Source organism: Cherax quadricarinatus, chromosome 23 (genome assembly GCF_038502225.1).
Source record: "Cherax quadricarinatus isolate ZL_2023a chromosome 23, ASM3850222v1, whole genome shotgun sequence".
Classification (NCBI taxonomy): Eukaryota; Metazoa; Arthropoda; class Malacostraca; order Decapoda; family Parastacidae; genus Cherax; species Cherax quadricarinatus.
The window spans coordinates 32,043,831-32,066,181 of NC_091314.1; the positions used below are offsets into that span (position 1 = coordinate 32,043,831).

General features: G+C 40.6%; 1 protein-coding gene across 3 annotated transcripts in view; it reads left to right on the plus strand.

Moving 5' to 3' along the window:
* RfC3 (replication factor C subunit RfC3) overlaps window positions 1-22,351 on the plus strand; it is a 244,069-nt gene that overhangs the window by 203,974 nt on the left and 17,744 nt on the right. For all 3 annotated transcript variants that reach the window (XM_070088052.1, XM_070088053.1, XM_070088054.1), the window contains 2 exons: window positions 6,656-6,761; window positions 17,938-18,043. In XM_070088052.1, the coding sequence (XP_069944153.1) occupies window positions 6,656-6,761; window positions 17,938-18,043 (212 nt within the window). The remainder of the gene's footprint in view (window positions 1-6,655; window positions 6,762-17,937; window positions 18,044-22,351) is intronic.

The window sequence follows — 22,351 nt, forward strand, 5'->3', positions numbered from 1 at the left end:
ACGGCAACCGACCTGGTAGCACAAGCTATCAGGTCCAACTCACACCCACCCACATCCACTCACGTATTTATCCAACCTATTTTTAAAGCTACACAACGTTCTGGCCTCTATCACTGTACTTGGGAGTTTGTTCCACTCATCCACAACTCTATTACCAAACCAGTACTTTCCTATATCCTTCCTGAATCTGAATTTTTCCAACTTAAAACCATTGCTGTGAGTCCTGTCTAGGCTAGATATTTTCAGCACACTATTTACATCCCCTTTATTTATTCCTGTCTTCCATTTATACACCTCAATCATATCCCCCCTAATTCTACGTCTTTCTAGAGAGTGCAGATTCAGGGCCCTTAGTCTATCCTCATAGGGAAGGTTTCTGATACATGGGATCAATTTTGTCATCCTCCTTTGTACAATTTCCAGAGCATTTATATCCATTCTGTAATACAGTGACCAAAACTGTGCAGCATAATCTAAATGAGGCCTAACCAAGGATGTATAGAGTTGAAGAACAACCTGAGGACTCCTATTATTTATGCTTCTTGATATGAAGCCAAGGATTCTATTAGCTTTATTGCAAACACTTATGCACTGTTGTCTTGGTTTCAGATTACTGCTAACCAGAACTCCTAAATCTTTTTCGCAGTCCGTAATATTAAGATCTACATTATTTAGTTTATATGTGGCATGGTTATTGTCCTGTCCAACATTTAGAACTTTGCATTTGTCTATATTAAACTGCATCTGCCACTTCTCCGACCACTGCATCAGTCTATTCAAATCTTCCTGGAGTGCTCTAATGCCCTCGTCAGAATGAATTCGACGGCCTATTTTGGTGTCATCGGCAAATTTGCTGCTGATGTCGCTCTTTATGCCCTCATCTATATCGTTTATGTAGATTGTGAACAGCAGGGGGCCCAACACTGACCCCTGTGGAACACCGCTCGTGACGCTTCCCCACTCTGATTTCTCCCCATTTATGCAAACTCTCTGCTGCCTATTTGTCAACCATGCCTCTGTCCAGGAAAAAATTTCTCCTCCTACTCCATGTGCCTTAATTTTCCTCAATAGTCTCTGATGTGGGACCCTGTCAAAAGCCTTACTGAAGTCCATATACACAATATCATATTCATTACCATGATCTACCTCCTCAAATACCTTAGTGAAAAAAGTTAATAAATTCGTAAGGCAGGAACGCCCCTTTGTAAAATCATGCTGAGATTCGTTGATTAATTTATGCTTTTCAAGGTGGCTACGAACTGCCTCGGCAATTATTGACTCCATAAATTTTCCCACTATGGAGGTTAGGCTTATTGGTCTATAGTTCGAAGCTAAGGACCTGTCACCTGCTTTGAAAATAGGTATCACATTTGCTATTTTCCACTTATCTGGCACCATGCCAGTTTGTAGTGATATGTTGAAAAGATTAGCCAAAGGTTTGCTAAGCTCCTCTTTACATTCCTTTAGAACCCTTGTATACAGTTCATCAGGGCCTGGGGATTTGTTAGGTTTTAATTTATCTATTTGCCGAAGGACCATGTCACTTGTGACCCTAATCGTGCACAGTTTATTATCGTCCTGTTCTACATAATTTATCATTTCTGGAATATTGCTGGTGTCGTCCTGTGTAAAAACTGAGAGGAAGTATGTGTTAAAAATTCTACACATTTCCTTATCACTGTCAGTGAGCTGACCCGAGGAACTTTTGAGTGGGCCTATCTTGTCCCTGATCTTACTTCTGTATACCTGAAAGAATCCTTTTGGGTTAGTCTTTGATTCTCTTGCAACTTTAACCTCATAATCTCTTTTTGCTTTTCTAATTCCCTTTTTTATTTTTCTCTTTAACTGAATATATTGATTTCTTAATTGCCCCTCTTCTCTTTTGATTTCCCTATATATGCCTCTCTTTTGACCAGTCAGATACTTTAATCTATTGTTCATCCATTTAGGATCATTTTTGTTTGATCTGATTTCCCTATTTGGAACATAATTTGAGTGAGCAGCTAGAACTATGCCCTGGAAAGCGTCATATCGGCAACCATTACCACCTACCTGACCCTTAGTCAGGTCATTCCAGTTCAGCCCACCTAAGTAATTTTTCAGTCCTATGAAATCAGCCAAGCGAAAGTCAGGGACGGAGACTTGATTGCCATTTTTAGGGGAATTCCATGATATATTAAAACTGAGTGATTTGTGATCACTTTCCCCAAGCTCATCATTAAAGGTAAGTGTCAATTATTCTATTGTGATTATTCTATTGTTATTATTGTTATTGTAATTATTATATTGCATTAAACTTAATATAGCATGTGGTAAAAGTTTTTTTTTCATACTTTTGGGTGTCTTGCACGGATTAATTTGATTTCCATTATTTCTTATGGGGAATATTGATTCGCTTTCCGATAATTTTGGTTGATGATGAGCTCTCAGGAACGGATTAATATCGTGAACCGGGAGTCCACTGTATACTTACACACTGTGCTGGTGTGTAGGTACACATTAAAATCGCTAAGTCTCTCTCTACTCATGATGCCAATACTAGGTAATAATAATCACTCTTGGGCACACTAAATGTCTTATTTTACATCAATATAGGCATTTTCATTAATCCATCAATGATATTTTCCTCAAAATTATATATGAAACCCATTACATAGCATATAAACATGATACATGCACTCACAGAATAAAAATTGATGTAAATATGAGATTTGTTTACAAAGCAGCTGTGTAGGTAGTGTCGGAAGAATTACGTTTTCTCTAGTCAAACTGGGGGATAACTGTAGAAAAATACAGTGGACCCTCGACCAGCGATGGCATCGATTAACGATAAATCTGACTAGCGATACATTTTATCGCAAAAATTTTGCCTCGATTAGCGCTAAAAAACTCGACCAACACTATTCGTTCCGTCTGAGACGCGTCCACTTCTGGCCAGTGTTTACAAGCCAGCCAGCCACCGCGGTCGCTTCCAAGCATACAATCTGAATATTTCATATTATCACAGCCTTTTTAGTGATTGCACCTGCAAAATAAGTCACCATGGGCCCCAAGAAAGCTTCTAGTGCCAACCCTACAGCAAAAAGAGTGAGAATTACTATGGATATGACGAAAGAGATCATTGCTAAGTATGAAAGTGGAGTGCATGTCTCCGAGCTGGCCAGGCTGTACACAAAACCCCAATCAACCATCGCTACTATTGTGGCCAAGAAAACGGCAATCAAGGAAGCTGTTTTTGCCAAAGGTGCAACTATGTTTTCGAAACTGAGATCGCAAGTGATAGAAGATGTTGAGAGACTGTTATTGGTATGGATAAACGAAAAACAGATAGCAGGAGATAGCATCTCTCAAGCGATCATATGTGAAAAGGCTAGGAAGTTGCATGACGATTTAATTAGAAAAATGCCAGCAACTAGTGGTGATGTGAGTGAATTTAAGGCCAGCAAAGGTTGGTTTGAGAGATTTAAGAATCGTAGTGGCATACATAGTGTGATAAGGCATGGTGAGGCTGCCAGTTTGGACCAAAAAGCAGCTGAAAAATATGTGCAGGAATTCAAGGAGTACATAGACAGTGAAGGACTGAAACCTGAACAAGTGTTTAATGGTGACACTGACAATGTTGTGAAACAATTTAGGAATGTCATAAAGGATCGGGAGGTACAGGCCTCTATGGGCAGATATGTTGTGCGACAGAGGTCCAGTGACTCTCAAGCTGGTCCTAGTGGCATTAAAAGAAGAAGGGAAGTAACCCCGAAAAAGGACTTGCCACCTCTAGTCCTAATGGAAGGGGATTCCCCTTCTAAACACTAAGACCATCAACACACTCCCCTCTTCCCATCCCATCAATCCTCACCAGATCTTCAATAAAGGTAAGTGTCATGTAACTGTGCATGTCTTCTTCAGTTTCTGTGTATTAAAATTAATATTTCATGTGTTAAAATTTTTTTTTTCAATACTTGTGGGTGTCTTGCACGGATTAATTTGATTTCCATTATTTCTTATGGGGAAAATTAACTTGACTAACGATTATTTTGACTAACGATGAGCTCTCAGGAGCAGATTAATAGCGTTAGTCGAGGGTCCACTGTATTGTTTTCGTATGCCTTTACTCTCTATATAGCAATTAATAATAATATTATTATTATTATTATTATTATTATTATTATTATTATTAATATTATTATCTTCATTCACTCTAAAAATGGTGTGTTGCTGTTTGTTTATTCTGAACTAACTTGTACAACTTGTACACAATGTAAGAGTATTTGTATTGTGAGGTAATTATTATTAAAATAAAAAAATATTGAGGTAAATGTTTTACAAACTCTTACAAATGGACGTGAATGAACTAAAAGTAGACACACATTAATACCCATTTATTTCGCCTGACCAAGTGATCGTCCACTACCTGTTCAGTTTGTGTTCTTACATTGTCTCAACTCTGTATCTCGTTCTCTCTCGTTTACTCTTTCGTTAACTAGATGGCTCTCATTGACGATGGTGTCTAAGGTTAGCTGTAATAAAAAGAGAAGTCGTAAGCCTCTTGCTTTAAGTGCCAAGTAAGAGGATGATGGTGTGCCATTCTGATTTTATTCAATAAACACCCTGCCACTCACCTCTCACACATTAATATTAATATTTTAAGGTAAGTAATAAGTGTACTCTGTGTATCTTACCTTTTATTGTGTTTTTAATGCCTATTCCTATTGCTAACTTAATGTAAGTTAGTGTAAACTTGTTGTCTGGCATTTATTGCATATTTTATGTGTGCTCTGATAATAATACTTGTGGAGCTGTGTGGTAGCTGGGTGGAGGGACAACATTACGTTTTCTCTGTTCAGCCATCAGAGAAAACATGTATGAATCTGCGTGCCCAGCCACTCCCTCACTCTGCTTTTGTTTACAATTTTCGGCATGAATTATTCATTACTTCTACCTTCATTTATGATGGCATCTAAAGGTAGTTGTTAGAAATGATTAAATTCAGTGAACAAGGCATGTTGATGTTAATAATATGGCTCTGGGCCACAGTGTAGGTTGCCAGTAGGTGTAGCCCAGGCAGGCTACCTACCGGCTACCTACACTGACTTTCTACAAATAAATACTACTCACCTCTCTTCCTATATTAAGACTACACATATTTTAAGGTAAATAATGAGTGTACTGTATGTGTATTTAACCTCTCTGGGATGTTTTAAATATCGTACATTAAGTATGAGACGGGGAGCCAGTGCTACCTACACCTGGGCAACCTGCACCTGACTTCCTACAAATAAGTACTACTCACCTCTCTCCCTACATTAAGATTACAAATACTTTAAGTAATTAATTTACTGTGAATGTATTTTACTTTGTGTGTTTTTAATGCCTAGTTCTATTACTAACTTAATATAATTTAGTGTAAACTTGTTGTCTGGCATTTATATGCTTTTATAAATGGAAAAAATGGCATTCTGCCTTCTGGCGATGTCTGCTTTCCGGCGACAGCCTGGAACCTAACCCGCCGTGTAAGTGGGGCCCTACTGTATTTAGATGGATTAAGCAAAATGTCTATATTAACATTTCATATGATATTTAATGCTCCTCAGAGTGATTATTATTGTGTTGTTATTATTATTATTATTAATATGGCATCTTCAAGACTAATAAGACACTCTTTGTGATAGTAATGTGTACCTGCATGCCAGCACAGTGTGTAAGTTTACTTAGGTACAGGTACACATAAGTATAAATATAATAATGTAGGTATGTAATCTGCCTGGGCTACATACCTACACCTACTTACATCGCTACATATTTAATGCGGCCCAGAGTCATATTATTACCATCGACATACCATGTTCTCTGAGTTGAATTGTTTATAACAACTACCTTTTGATGCCATCATAAACAAAGGGAGAAGTAATGAATAATTCATGCCAAGAATTGTAAACAAAAACGTTATGTATTAAGGGGAGTGACGTAATGTTTTCCCTCCACCCGGCTACCACACATCCATAGCATATAAACATAAAATGTTTATATGCTATGTAACATGTTTCTTATAAAATTTTAAAGAAAATATCATAGATGGATTAATGAAATTGTCTAAATCAACATAAAATAAGACATTTAATGTGTCCAAGAGTGATTATTATTAGTATTACGTAATGTTTTCCCTCCACCCGGCAACCACACCTCCATAGCATGTAAACATCATGTTTATATGCTATGTAACGTGTTTCTTATATAATTTTGAAGAAAATATCATAGATGGATTAATGAAAATGTCTATATTGATATAAAATAAGACATTTAATGTGCCCGAGAGTGATTATTATTACATAATAATAGAGAGATGTGCTCATGAAGAAAGTAAACAAACCAGATGGCACACGCTGTATTTGAAAGACCACTCACTGTATAGAAAGTTTTGGTCATAATTTGAAATTGTCATATTAGTGGAACGCCATAAGGCAAAACACCATAAAGCGGGGCCCTACTGTACTTTGTGAGCCTTTTATAAGCCATGAATTATTTATCCTTTTAGTTGTTATTTGTATAGATTTTTATGGGCAGTGTATATTTGTGATGAAATTTCCTAGGCTATGATTACTGTGTGTTTAATTTACTGATATTGTACTGTGCAAAAATCTGATTAGACATTTACTTGCAGGGTCGCCGTAACAGATGATGGAAGGAAGGCATTACTAGCACTCTCGGGTGGGGATATGAGGAGAGTCTTAAATATATTACAGTCCACATCAATGGCTTATAAAGAAGTAAGTATAAAATTCATGAAAAAGCAAAGTCTCTTATAAGGATGGCAACATCAAAGTGTAATTAAGGAAGCTTGGCAGTACATACTGTATATACAGTAGGACTGTGACTGCTGACTCTGACTTACCCTTTGACTGTCGCGGCCGTATATATACGTCTTACAAGGTGCCGTGTTTGACATATATATACTCAAAAATTCTAGCGGCTTCAAATCAAGAAGGAGAAAGCTGGTAGGCCCACATGTGAGAGAATGGGTCTGTGTGGTCAGTGTGCACCACATAAAAAAAATCCTGGAACACGCAGTGCATAATGAGAAAAAAAACTCCGACTGTTTTTTTTTTTTTATTAAAATGCCGACTTTGTGGTCTATTTTTGTATAGTATTTATGGTTGTATTCTCATTTTCTTGGTCTCATTTGATAGAATGGAAAACATATTATAGAAAAAGAGATGATTTTGATTGATTTTACTATAAAAAAAAAACTGGAAATGGAGCTCAAAGTAGGGGAAATGTTTGATTTTTGCCAATGTTCAAAAGTAAACTAATGATGTCATTGTCCAATAAATGTCCAATTAGCCATTCTAATATGAAGTCATGAATGGGTTGATGTTATTTATACAATTATTACAGTATTGGAGTAGTCTGCATAATAGTAAATTTTCTATTTTTTGTTTGAATAAAAATTCAAAATAGAAAGCAAGAGTAATATCAGAGGGGCCTAGAGACATGACTGATGAACAAAGAAAATGTTATTTTAGAGCCAGGAATGTCTGCATTGTTCATTCTGGACCTTATTTTGAAACTGTCATGTTCTTTAATTTTCGTGAAACTGGCCAAATTGCAAATTTCTGACCACGTTATTGGGTAGTTGAAAATGGTAAATGGGCAGTTTCTTGTACTCAATCGATAGAAAAAATGGAGTTCTAAAGAAATAGCTATGAGTTTGGTCGACTGAAGCAAAGGAATTAGCCGAAAATAGGGCTCAAAGTAAATATCGCCAAGGTCACTAACTTCGCGAGAGCGTAATTCCATCAGTTTTCCATCAAATTTCGTTTTTTTTGTGTCATTACAATCGGGAAAAGATTCTCTATCATTTCATAAGAAAATATAATTTTTTTTTTTTTTTTTTTTTTTTTTGAAATTTTGCAACACGAGGAGACACCTCAGGAATGGGGGTTGCGACAGTCAGGGGGTTAATTTCGTACTGATGACAAAAAGCAATTTGGAACAAATTAATTGCTGTACTTAGGAACAAGTGTCTCGCACCTTCAATGGCAGGAATTTTCAGGAAGTGGAACACTATAGAGTGAAGTAATGGAGGCAGGATCCATACATAGCTTTAATTAAGTAAAGGTACAATAAAGCTCTTGGAGCAGGGAGTGGACCAAGTAGCAACCAATGAACAGACAGGCCCAGGAGCTGTGACTCTGCAATTACACATAGGTGAGCATGCATGCGTGTGCGCACACACACACACACACACACACCACGCGCACACACGCGATTTCAACCACAGGGAGATCGACTGGGAAAACCTGGAGCCACACGGGGGTTCCGAAACATGGAGAGCCAAGATGATGGATGTGGTACTGGAAAACCTCATGCATCAACATGTTAAGGACAATACCAGAGAGAGAGGGGAGGATGAATCAACAAGACTGGACCTCGTGTTCACCCTGAGCAGTTCAGACATTGAGGACATCGCATAAGAGAGGCCCCTTGGAGCTAATGATCACATGGTTCTGTGTTTTGAAGACATAGTAGAGTTACAAGTGGAGAGGATAACAGGAGGTGAATGGGAAAAGTCAAACTATAAAATGGGGGACTACATAGGTATGAAGAACGTCCTGCAGGATGTTCAGTGGGACAGAGAATTGGCAGGAAAGTCAATAAATGAAATGATAGAATACTTAACAACAAAATACAAGGAGGCAGAGGAAAGGTTTGTTCCCAAGGGCAAAAGAAATAATGGGAAGACCAGAACAAACCCCTGGTTTACCTGAAGGTGTAGGGAGGCAAAAACTAAGTGCACTAGAGAATGGAAAAAGTACAGAAGGCAAAGAACCTAGGAAAATAAGCGAGATTAGTCAAAGAGCCAGAAACGAGTATTCTCAGATTAGGAGGGAGGCCCAACAACAGTACGAAAACAACATAGCATGGAAAGTCATGTCTGACCCGAAACTGCTGTATAGCCACATTAGGAGGAAGACAACAGTCAAAGACCAAGTGATCAGGCTGAGGAAAGAAGGTGTGGAACTCACGAAAAACGATCAAGAGGTATGTGAGGAGCTGAACACGAGATTCAAGGAAGTATTCACAGAAGAGATAGGAAGGGCTCTGGGAAAACAGCACAGAGGGGAACACCAACAGCGAATATACCAACAAGTGTTGGATGACATACAACTGAGGAGGAGGTGCAGAAGCTGCTAAGTGACCTTGGTACCTCAAAGGTGATGGGACCAGACAACATCTCCCCATGGGTCCTTAGAGAATGAGCAGAGATGCTGTGTGTCCCACTAACCACAATCTTCAACACATCCCTTGAAACTGGGCAACTACCTGAAGTACGGAAGAAGGCAAATGTAGTCCCCATTTTTAACCCTTAAACTGTCCAAACGTAGATCTACGTTTGTGCGTGTAGTGCTCCAACCTTGATTTTCTCCATAAGAAAGCATGTAAAAAAAAGTAGATCTATGTTCAGAGCGCTACATGAGCGAACGTAGATCTACGTTTTGACAGTTTAAGGGTTAAGAAAGGAGACAGAAACGAGGCACTAAACTACAGACCAGTGTCACTGACGTGTACAGTATCGAAAGCCATGGAGAATGTTATCAGGCGGAGAGTGGTGGAGCACCTTGAATGGAACAAGATTATAAACGACAACCAACACAGATTCATAGAGAGCAAATCCTGTCACAAACCTTCTGGAGTTTTATGACAAAGTAACAGAAGTAAGACACGAAAGAGAGGGGTGGGTTGATTGCATTTTCCTGGACTGCAGGAAGGCCTTTGACACAGTTCCTCACAAGAGATTAGTCCAGAGTGGAGGATCAGGCGCTTATAACAGGAAGGGCACTGAAATGGATCAGAAAATACCTGACAGGGAGGCAACAAGAAGTTATGGTACGTGATGAGGTATCACAGTGGGCACCTGTGACGAGGGGGGTCCCACAGGGGTCAGTCCTAGGACCAGTGCTATTTTTGGTATATGTGAATGACATGATGTAAGGGATAGACTCTGAAGTGTCCCTGTTTGCAGATTGATGTGAAGTTAATGAGAATTAAATCAGATGAGGATCAGACAGGACTACAGAGAGACCTGGACACATGGTCCAGCAACTGGCTTCTTGAATTCAACCCCGCCAAATGCAAAGTCATGAAGATTGGGGAAGGGCAAAGAAGACTGCAGACAAAGTATAGGCTAGGTGGACAAAGACTGTAAACCTCACTCAAGGAGAAAGATCTTAGGGTGACCATAACACCGAACACGTCTCTGGAGGCACACATCAACTAGATAACTGCTGCAGCATATAGGCGCCTAGCAAACCTGAGAATAGCGTTCCGATACTTTAGTAAGGAATCGTTGAAGACAATGTACACTGTGTATGTCAGGCCCATACTGGAGTATGCAGCACCAGTTTGGAACCCACACCTGGTCAAGCATGTCAAGAAATTAGAGAAAGTACAAAGGTTAGCAACTTGGCTAGTTCCGGAGCTCAGGGGAATGTCCTGCGAAAAAAGGTTGAGGGAAATCGCCCTGATGATACTGGAGGACAGGTGGGTCAGGGGATACTTGATAACAACATACAAAATACTGTGTGGAATAGTTAGGGTGGACAGAGACAGGATGTTCCAGAGAGGGGACACAGAAACAAGGAGTCACAATTGAAAGCTGAAGACTCAGATGAGTCACAGGGATGTTAGGAAGTATTTCTTCAGTCATAGGGTTGTCAGGAAGTGGAATAGTCCAGCAAGTGATGTAGTGGAGGCAGGAGCCATACATAGCTTTAAGACGAGGTATGACAAAGGTCAGGAAGCAGAGGGAGAGAGGACTTAGTAGCAATAAGTGAAGAGGCAGTGCCAGGAGCTGAGTCTCGACCCCTGCAACCACAATTAGGTGTGTGTGCGCGCGTGCATGCGCGCGCACACACACACACACACAAACGTATGTACGTATATACAACAGGCCTAGTGTCTAATCGATACGTGCCTAGGGCAAAATAGTAACTAACATGCATGCACACATATACAATAAGCCTAGTGTCTAATTGACATGTGCCTGTGACAAAATGTTAACTAACACACACACACAGGGGCAACAGAATTAATGGGAAAATCAAAGTGAGTCCTTGGTTTACCCGAAGGTGTAGGGAGGCAAAAACTAAGTGCATTAGAGAATGGAAGAGGTACAGAAGGCAAAGGACCCAGGAAAATAAAGAGATCAGTCGAAGAACCAGAAACGAGTATGCACAGATAAGAAGGGAGGCCCAGCAACTGTAGGAAAATGACATAGCATCAAAAGTCAAGTCTGACATAGCATCAAAAGTCAAGTCAAAGACCAGGTGATCAGGCTGAGGAAAGAAGGTGGGGAACTCACACGAAACTATCAAGAGGTATGTGAGGAGCTCAACAAGAGATTTAAGGAAGTATTCACAGTGGAGACAGGAAGGACTCTGGGAAGACAGGACAGAGGGGGACACCAACAGGGAATATACCAACAAGTGCTGGATGACATACACACAACTGATGAGGAGGTGAAGAAGCTGCTAAGTGACCTTGATACCTCAAAGGCAATGGGACCGGACAACATCTCCCCATGGGTCCTTAGGGAAGGGAGGGAGCAGAAATGCTGTGTGTCCCATTAACCACAATCTTCAACACATCCCTTGAAACTGGGCAACTACCTGATGTGTGGAAGATGGCAAATGTAGTTCCCATTTTTTAAAAAGGGAGACAGAAAAGAGGTGCTAAACTACAGACCAGTGTCACTGATGTGTATAGTGTGCAAAATCATGGAGAAGATTATCAGGAGAGTGGTGGAGCACCTGGAATGGAACAAAAGTATAAATGACATCCAGCACAGTTTCATGGAAGGCAAATCCTGTGTCACAAACCTTCTGGAGTTTTATGATAAAGTAACAGAAATAAGAGATGAGAGAGAGGGGTGGGTTGATTGCATCTTCTAGGACTGCAAGAAGGCCTTTGACACAATTCCTCACAAGAGATTAGTGCAGAAACTAGAGGATCAGGCATGTATAACGGGAAGGGCACTTCAGTGGATCAGAGAATGCATGACAGGAAGGCAACAAGTCATGGTACATGATGAGGTATCACAGTGGGCACCTGTGGCGAGCGGGGTCCCACGGGTTGGTCCTAGGACCAGTGCTATTTTTGGTATATGTGAATGACATGATGGAAGGGATAGACTCAGAGGCGTCCCTGTTCGCAGATGATGTGAAATTAATGAGGAGAATTAAATCAGATGAGGATCCGGCGGGCCTTCAAAGAGACCTGGACAGGCTGGACATGTGGTCCAGCAACTGGTTTCTCGAATTCAACCCTGCCAAATGCAAAGTCATGAAGATCGGAGAAGGGCAAAGAAGACTGCAGGCAGAGTATAGGATGGTGGCCAACAACTGCAATCCTAGCTCAAGGGGAAACATCTTGGCGTGAGTATAACACCAAACACGTCTCCAGAAGCACACATCAACCAAATAACTGCTGCAGCATATGGGCGCCTGGCAAACCTGAGATTAGCATTCCGATACTTAAGCCAGGAATCTTTCCAGACACTGTACACCGTGTACATCAGGCCCATACTGGAGTATGCAGCACCAGTCTGGAACCCACACCTGGTCAAGCACGTCAAGAAGTTAGAGAAAGTACAAAGGTTTGCAACAAGGCTAGTCCCAGAGCTCAGGGGAATGTCGTACGAGGAAAGGTTGAGGGAAATCGGACTGACGACACTGGAGGACAGAAAGGTCAGGGGAGACATGATAACGACATACAACATACTGCGGGGAATAGACAAGGTGAACAGAGATAGGATGTTCCAGAGAGGGGACACAGAAACAAGGGGTCACAACTGGAAGCTGAAGACTCAGACGAGTCACAGGGACGTTAGGAAGTATTTCTTCAGTCATAGAGTCGTCAGGAAGTGGAATAGCCTAGCAAGTGAAGTAGTGGAGGCAGGAACCATACATAGTTTTAAGAAGAGGTATAACAAAGCTCAGGAAGCAGAGAGGGAAAGGACCTAGAAGTGATCAGTGAAGAGGTGGGGCCAGGAGCTGAGTCTCGACCCCTGCAACCACAATTAGGTGAGTACACACACTGTTAGCAAGGAGGTCCTCTCTCAGTGTGAGCAAGGAATAGGATAATAACCAGCAGTAATTGGTACTTAAATCCAGCGTGTGCAATAAGTGGAAAAGGTAGCATTACTAGGAAAGACAACTGGTACTACAATTCTGAGCCTACATGACAGAGTGCGTGTGATGGTTACTTTTCAGCCACATATCAACTACCCCTTCCCTACCCCCTTAACCATCGCTCCCCCTGATCAGGTGTGAGGAGAGGGAAATAGGTAGCTAGTGAGGGGTAACGTTAGACAAGCCCTCACACACACATGCACGCACGCGCACACACATGCATGCACATACAACAGGCCAAGTGTTTAATCGACATGTGCCTAGGACCAAATGGTAACTAACACACACACACACACACACATGCATGCACATACAACAGGCCAAGTGTCTAATCGACATGTGCCTAGGACCAAATGGTAACTAACTAACACACACACACACACACACGCGCGGGCCAGGAGCTCGGACTCGACCCCCGCAACCTCAACTAGGTGAGTACACACACACACACACACACACACACACACACACACACACACACACACACACACACACGGGCCAGGAGCTCACTCACCCACGCAACCTCAACTACACACACACTCACACTCACACTCACACTCATACTCATACTCATACTCACACTCATACTCATATTCAATAACTGCACTAATATTTTGTTTACAATAATTGTTTACAACAAAAAAACATGCAAAAATATTTTAAATTAGTAATGTTTTATTATGTATTTACATATGTACAGTCACTGGACATGTTCCTAGAACTGCTGCAGTCTGTTAGTCTTTGAAACAAGGTGTCATGCAAAGTGGTGTCATACTCGTCTGTGGACCAGTATGATTTTATATTATGCTTTTGTGCATGAGGCATAAGCATTATTCTTGCAAAAAAAAAAAAAACTTTTCGGCCACAGTCATCTACTTCCACCGGTGGATGACGATGCGCTTTGTCCTAAAACTGCTGAGTCAGTGGCTTAGGTCCCAGACTCACTCCCAGTCTGGGTGGTGCTACATGCTGCACGCATACATGCTGGTGGCACCACCACCACCACCTACTGACGCATGTGATCTATTCATCCTAATTGTAACCACATCATCATCACTTTCACTGTCTATTCCAGGTGTAGAGCCACAGGAAGTACTCAGTCCCCTTGGAATTGCATATGGTATAGGGTACCATATGGTAGAGATACAGGGACCCCAATGGAAATAAGTCACTCTCACTTTTTTGGGTTATCCTAGGATATTCACACATATGCTGCTATGTATGATAATCTGTGTAACTGTATTTGTGTATACCTGAATAAACTTACTCGAGTGCATGTGGCGTCATAAGTAAGTTTATTCACGTATACACAGTTACATAGATTATCATACATAGCAGCATATGTGTGGAGAACCTAAGATAACCGAAAAAAGTCAAAGTGACTTATTTCCATTAGGGTCCCTGTACCATATGATGCATTGTACAGTGGACCCCCGGTTAACGATTTTAATCCGTGCAAGAGGGATAATTGTTATGCGAAATAATCGTTATGCGAATGAATTTTCCCCATAAGAAATAATGGAAATAAAATTAATCCGTGCAAGACGCCCAAAAGTATGAAAAAAATTTTTTTTTACCACATGAAATGTTAATTTTAATACACACAAACTGAAAAAGGCATGCACAATTACATGACACTTACTTTTATTGAAGATCTGGTGATGATTGATGGGATGGGAGGAGGGGAGAGCATTATCTTCTTACTGTTTAGAAGGGGAATCCCCTTCCATTACGACTTGAGGTAGCAAGTCCTTTTCCGGGGTTACTTCCCTTCTTCTTTTAATGCCACTAGGACCAGCTTGAGAGTCACTGGACCTCTGTCGCACAACAAATCTGTCCATAGAGCTCTGTACCTCCCGTTCCTTTACGATTTGTCTAAAATGGGCCACAACATTGTCATTGAAATAGTCACCAGCACGGCTTGCAACAGCTGTGTCAGGGTGATTTTCATCTATAAAGGTTTGCAGTTCAACCCACTGTGCACACATTTCCTTAATCTTTGAAGTAGGCACAGTGGATTCCACAACTGGCATAGGCTTCTCAGGGTTAGCCCCAAACCCTTCAAAATCTTTCTTAATTTCCATACTAATTCTCACCCTTTTTACCACAGGGTTGGCACTAGAAGCTTTCTTGGGGCCCATGGTCACTTATTTTCCAGAAACAGCACCGAAAACACTGTAATAATACGAAATATTCCGAGTGTATGCTTGGATGTTACCGCGGAGGCTGGCTGGTAAACAATGGGACGGCCGGCACATGTGAGGCTGGCTGAGGGCACATTGGACGCGTCTCGGACGAAAATCGGTAAGCGGGTTTTTAATCGGTATGCGCGGCAAAAATTTTGCGATAAAAGTAATCGGTATGCGGAAAAATCGCTATGTGATGCCATCGTTATGCGGGGGTCCACTGTACTTTATGGTACCATTGTATGATATGGTACCATATGGTACAATGTACCATATGGCTCAAAACCATAGAATTCCTCTTCAGGTCCGCTTCCATTAGTGTTAGAACTATAATTTGGGAAGAGGAGAGTCAGAATTCGCCTTGCCCCCAGGCATGATGAGCAAAGTTTACTGAGATGGTATTCCCACAGTGCCATGCAGGTGCCCCGATTTTTTCATAACTGCGCACACTGACCACGCAGACCCATTTTCTTAAATGTAGGCCTACCAGCCTTCTCGCTCTAAATTTGAAGTTGCCAAAATTTTTAACGTAGATCTACGGCTTGGACCCTGGCTTCAAAGCCGTAGATTTATAGGACAGACCCTGAAAGGGTTAAAACTCTCGCTTGTCTTTCATGGGGGTGTCTAAACTTGATCCCATCCATTATCAGGGATTATGTTTGTGTCTGGGTGCTTTTCGCTCCTCACCTGTTGAGAGCCTATATGCAGATGCAAATGTTCCATCCTTGAGTGATCACTGTGATGCACATTGCCTCCATTATTTTGTCTGCTCTCATGACCTACGTGACCCTTCTACGCACAGGATAGTAATGGACATTAGTAGAGGTCCATTATTTGTTCACCGCCCCTGTTATTCTGCCCCTTTTCTCTTCATGTTCACTTGCTCTTGTCTTCTCTTCAGTAGCCCCCCCTCCCTTTATATGTTCATCTAGCATCTAAGTTTTCTGTTCCCCTTGGGAGGTTCTGACAGTTCATGTCTGTTCTTTCCCACTGCCATGCGCGAAAGGCCAAATACCTACAGTTTCTTCTTGCTCCCTTTCTCTTAACCACTTCCATTCTTATTCTCATGTCATTGCAGTTACACTGATGTTTTTGAATCCTTTCACATGTCGGGTTTGCAGCAGTGTTTCTGGACAGTGTTTTATGAGGTTATTTATTCGACTCTCCTAGCATTTTTACAGCTGATGCAGTACGGATAATTGCAATTATCCGTATTGCATCCATGCCTACCTCATCATTTGTGGTAGTCTCGGACTACCACAATCTCATCCCCTGGTTCTGTGTATACAACTTTGGTTGCACTGCATTTCTAACAAACACAAAGAAATCGTTTTCTGCTGGGTCTCTTGTCATGTTGTTCAGGGCAATGAGCAGGCAGACTCTGCTGTGCAGTCAGCAGTACATGACTTTCCAATTTCTTATAGAGGTATTCCATTCTCAAACTATTTTGCTGTAATCTTTAGCCACCTTCGCAGCTGTTGGCAATATCGTTGGTCTGAGTCAATTCATAAATTACATTCTATCAAGCCAAGTTTAGTATCCTGGCTGGCTTCTTATGATGTCATGGCTGGGAAAACTATGCTTGCCTGTCTTTACATCGGGCACACCCATCTCATGATCATGGGTATCTTATGGAGAAGCACCTAGTTCCACTTTGTGCAAATTGTCAAGGTCCAGTTTCAGTTTGCCATATTCTATTGGACTATCCTGTCTATCAGCAAGCACGCAGAATTTATCTCTGACGTTGTCATCGCTCTAACACCCCTATCTTCCCTCCTTGCTGACAGACTTCCTCTTTGACTTTTGGACAGCAATAGATTTATTGCATGACCTTTGATTGTACTTTTAGCACACCTCATTGCCCTCACAAACTCTGCCTTCATAATATTATACTCCCTACCCTGCAGCACTGTATGACCCTGATGGGTTTAGCACTTGGTTTTGTTTACAATAAAAATTTAAAGGAAAGCACTAAACCCATAGGGGTAATACAGTGCCTGGAGAAAGGGAGGTCAAATCCAATTCCTTGGGTCAAGAACCCCTTAACACCCTTAGGGGTGTTTGTCTATTCAAATTCAAATTCAAAGTTTATTCTCTATAAAGATTACAGTGTTGAATTTACAGAATTTGGTTGTTGTGTGGTTTACATGTAGTTAAATAATGATTACAGAGTGTACCACTAGAACACCTAGCATGGCTAGGCATTTCGGGCAGACTTAGTTTAATTCTTTATTTTAAAATATTACAAATTATGAGGTAAGTTGGTATTATGGCTAAGTGACTAAATACTAGTTTGTGAGTTTAGCAATGTGAATGCTTTTGTTTTGGCACAGTACATAGTTTCAGTATTGGAGTATCATAGGATTCATTATTTTAAGATTGAGATTAATATTTCTGTTTATGGTCAAATGGGTTATATAAGGTGTTATATAAGTTGTTTACAAGAATTAGAGTATAACTAGATTTAAATTGACAAGATAAAATATACAAGTTAAGGTAGCAAAAGAATAAAAAAAGTAGAAAAAAAAAAAGATATAAAATCAGTGTTTTCAATTTTACCATTTCAGGTGACAGAGGATAATGTATACACTTGTGTGGGTCATCCTCTTCGTTCAGATATTACAAACATCATCAACTGGATGCTAAATGAACAGCTTGACACTGCCTACAAATGTATCCTTTTTTGTTGATTGATTTTTATAAAGTGTTTTGTTGGCCATCATTACAACACATTCATGGGGAGGAGAGTCATTACATTCATACAGCAGCATTAAGCCCATAAGGGTCATACAGCATCTAAGGGAGTGGGAGGCATTCAGGTTTGATCCAAGGAAGAGGAAAACAGATCCAAAGAGGGAAGTGTTAAACCCTTAAGGGACAAGAACTTCATAGGAATGGGAGGTGAGGTGATCAGGTTTGATCGATGAAGAGGTTGGGTCCAGTCCCATGGATCAAGAGTCCCTTGCTGTTGTCAAGAACCACCGTGAGGAGTATTTGGAGGCCAGATATTAGTGGGATACTTTAGTGGCATTTAGAAGACTGGATCAGATAATGAAAAGATGCTTTAAAACATGTTAAAAATTGATTAATGCCCAATTGAGTTAGAATCCTGTAGTCCTCTAAGTTCAATATAAAAAATAGTTATGGAATGAAGCAAGTTACAATTTTTATTATACATTTTAGATAAACTTCAGCAGCATATTAGTTATTTGCAATCTCCACAGGTTTAAGCACAGATTATTTTGTAAAAACTAGACACAGATGCAATATAATGCATTCCTTTATTGACTACTTTTCACCCACTCACTGAGCTTTATCAAGTAATAAACAGATCCACCTGGGTAGAGAGTACACGTGTGTGTGTACCCTTGTTGGTTTAGCACTTTCTTTGATTGTGATGTATGTGTGTGTGTGTGTTAGTTAGTTACCATTTGGTCCTAGGCACATGTCGATTAGACACTTGGCCTGTTGTATGTGCATGCATGTGTGTGTGTGTGTGTGTGTGTTAGTTACCATTTGGTCCTAGGCACATGTCGATTAAACACTTGGCCTGTTGTATGTGCATGCATGTGTGTGCGCGTGCGTGCGTGCGTGCGTGTGTGTGTGAGGGCTTGTCTAACGTTACCCCTCACTAGCTACCTATTTCCCTCTCCTCACACCTGATCAGGGGGAGCGATGGTTAGGGGGATAGGGAAGGGGTAGTTGATATGTGGCTGAAAAGTAACCATCACACTCACTCTGTCATGTAGGCTCAGAATTGTAGTACCAGTTGTCTTTCCTAGTAATGCTACCTTTTCCACTTATTGCACACGCTGGATTTAAGTACCAATTACTGCTGGTTATTATCCTATTCCTTGCTCACACTGAGAGAGGACCTCCTTGCTAACAGTGTGTGTACTCACCTAATTGTGGTTGCAGGGGTCGAGACTCAGCTCCTGGCCCCGCCTCTTCACTGATCACTACTAGGTCCTTTCCCTCTCTGCTTCCTGAGCTTTGTTATACCTCTTCTTAAAACTATGTATGGTTCCTGCCTCCACTACTTCACTTGCTAGGCTATTCCACTTCCTGATGACTCTATGACTGAAGAAATACTTCCTAACGTCCCTGTGACTCGTCTGAGTCTTCAGCTTCCAGTTGTGATCCCTTGTTTCTGTGTCCCCTCTCTGGAACATCCTATCTCTGTTCACCTTGTCTATTCCCCACAGTATCTTGTATGTCGTTATCATGTCTCCCCTGACCCTTCTGTCCTCCAGTGTCGTCAGTCCGATTTCCCTCAACCTTTCCTCGTACGACATTCCCCTGAGCTCTGGGACTAGCCTTGTTGCAAACCTTTGTACTTTCTCTAACTTCTTGACGTGCTTGACCAGGTGTGGGTTCCAGACTGGTGCTGCATACCCCAGTATGGGCCTGATGTACACGGTGTACAGTGTCTGGAAAGATTCCTGGCTTAAGTATCGGAATGCTAATCTCAGGTTTGCCAGGCGCCCATATGCTGCAGCAGTTATTTGGTTGATGTGTGCTTCTGGAGACGTGTTTGGTGTTATACTCATGCCAAGATGTTTCCCCTTGAGGTAGGATTGCAGTTGTTGGCCACCATCCTATACTCTGCCTGCAGTCTTCTTTGCCCTTCTCCGATCTTCATGACTTTGCATTTGGCAGGGTTGAATTCGAGAAACCAGTTGCTGGACCACATGTCCAGCCTGTCCAGGTCTCTTTGAAGGCCTGCCGGATCCTCATCTGATTTAATTCTCCTCATTAATTTCACATCATCTGCGAACAGGGACGCCTCTGAGTCTATCCCTTCCATCATGTCATTCACATATACCAAAAATAGCACTGGTCCTAGGACCAACCCGTGGGACCCCGCTCGCCACAGGTGCCCACTGTGATACCTCATCATGTACCATGACTTGTTGCCTTCCTGTCATGTATTCTCTGATCCACTGAAGTGCCCTTCCTGTTATACATGCCTGATCCTCTAGTTTCTGCACTAATCTCTTGTGAGGAATTGTGTCAAAGGCCTTCTTGCAGTCCTAGAAGATGCAATCAACCCACCCTTCTCTCTCATCTATTGTGTGTGTGTGTGTGTGTGTGTGTGTGTGTGTGTGTGTGTGTGTGTGTGTGTGTGTGTGTGTGTGTGTGTGTGTGTGTGTGTATGTATGTATGTATGTATGTATGTATGTATGTATGTATGTATGTATGTATGTATATATGTATATATGTATGTATGCAATAAGATCACAGTAAACATGTGATTTTAAAATATGCAAAACAACCACTGTGAAAGAGTAGTGAAATTCCAAGCACTTTCGTAACTACTCACATTGTCAAGGAACTATGAAAGTAATACATCAAAGGAAGGCAATTAAAGGGCATAGACTACACCTCACAGTCAACCCCCACAACAAAGAAAAACCTCATAAGAAAAGAAGAACACTGCAATAGGTCCGCTGGTCCAACTGGACAGGTCCTCACGACATCCCACTAACAAAATATTCTACCCAAGAAATAAGGTTTATTATTTGTCCAATGTATTATTAAACTCTAACCAAATTTTATTAATTATAAATGAGTCTAATTTATATAAACCTAAGGAAATATTCATATTATTTTCAAAACTGCTTTTTATGAAACAAGATTCAATTATATTTCTTTCAACCCTGGACTTGCTTGATACAACTTTCTCAGCTTTCTGAAAATTAATTGGATGGTTAAAATCTCTCACATGAATAAATAGAGCATTGGAATCTTGTCCAGTTCTAATGCTATATTTATGTTGTTTTAATCTAAGTTCGAGATTTTTACCAGTTTGACCGTAATAAACTTTATCGCAAATTTTACAAGGAATCTTATAGACACATCCATCAGCATTTTGGGGGGGAATTCTTTATCACAAGTTTTTTTTACTGTATCAAGATTTTTAAATACAACTTTAATATTAAAAGTCTTAAGAAGAGAAGGCATATCAACCAAGTTTTCATGGTAAGGGAGAACCAACATATTTTTAGTTGAATAAGGTTGGTTGTCCCTTTTTGGGTTGTAAAAAGTATTTCTAGCATTTTGATGTTACTTCCTTGTTTACGAAAGTTCCTGTTGATGATTTATTAAGTTTCTTATCTGAAGAACTCGTTAATTATGATTTATCATTGCCAGTTCCTACCATTATTAAACTTTGCATTGTTGATGCAAAATTTGTATTTAATGATAAGTTTTACACTCAGAAATTTGGTATGGCAATGGGAAATCCTCTTTCACCTGTTCTTAGTAATCTATACATGGAATTTTTTGAAACAAGATTGCTTAACACAATCCTCCCTAATAGAGCAAAATGGTTCAGATATGTTGATGATATTTTGTGTCTTATGCCCAAAAATGTAGATATACACCATTTCTGTGGAAAATAATTTCCCAATATTATGCTGTGTAAATAAACCTGATTAAAAATGTATTTTTAAAAGAAGTATGTTATCGAAAATGGGAAGCCTGCACAGAGGGGACTTGCCATGTTTGAACGAGACAACACAAACGTTAGTTAATAAGGGGAAGAGTTTTTCGTGCTCTAGAGGTAAAATTGGGCTGACACCTCTCAAATAGGAGCCAAAATTGTTGGATGTGCATTCCTGCATAACTTGAGATATCAGGCAACTGGACAAGACAGCTCCAGGAACCTCAGATAAGTCTGTGATGTTTTAACTCTGGCCAGTGTTATTTTCATGTATAGACAGTGAGGTTTTCTGAGTATGATTCACCTTGATCTCCAGTCAAATTGGTGAGTGAGTTTAAGATATTTGCCTTCTGTTATGTATATGTGTATATATATAATCCTTTATTAATTTAATATACAGTCCACAAATTTATACATTTGCCAGAATTCCTGGTGATGTATATTTCATTTGTAATTAACCCTTTGAAGGTCGACAGGCCCTCTCAGAAACTCGTTCTCAGGGTCGGCCAAATTTCAAAAAAAAAAAAAAAAAAAAA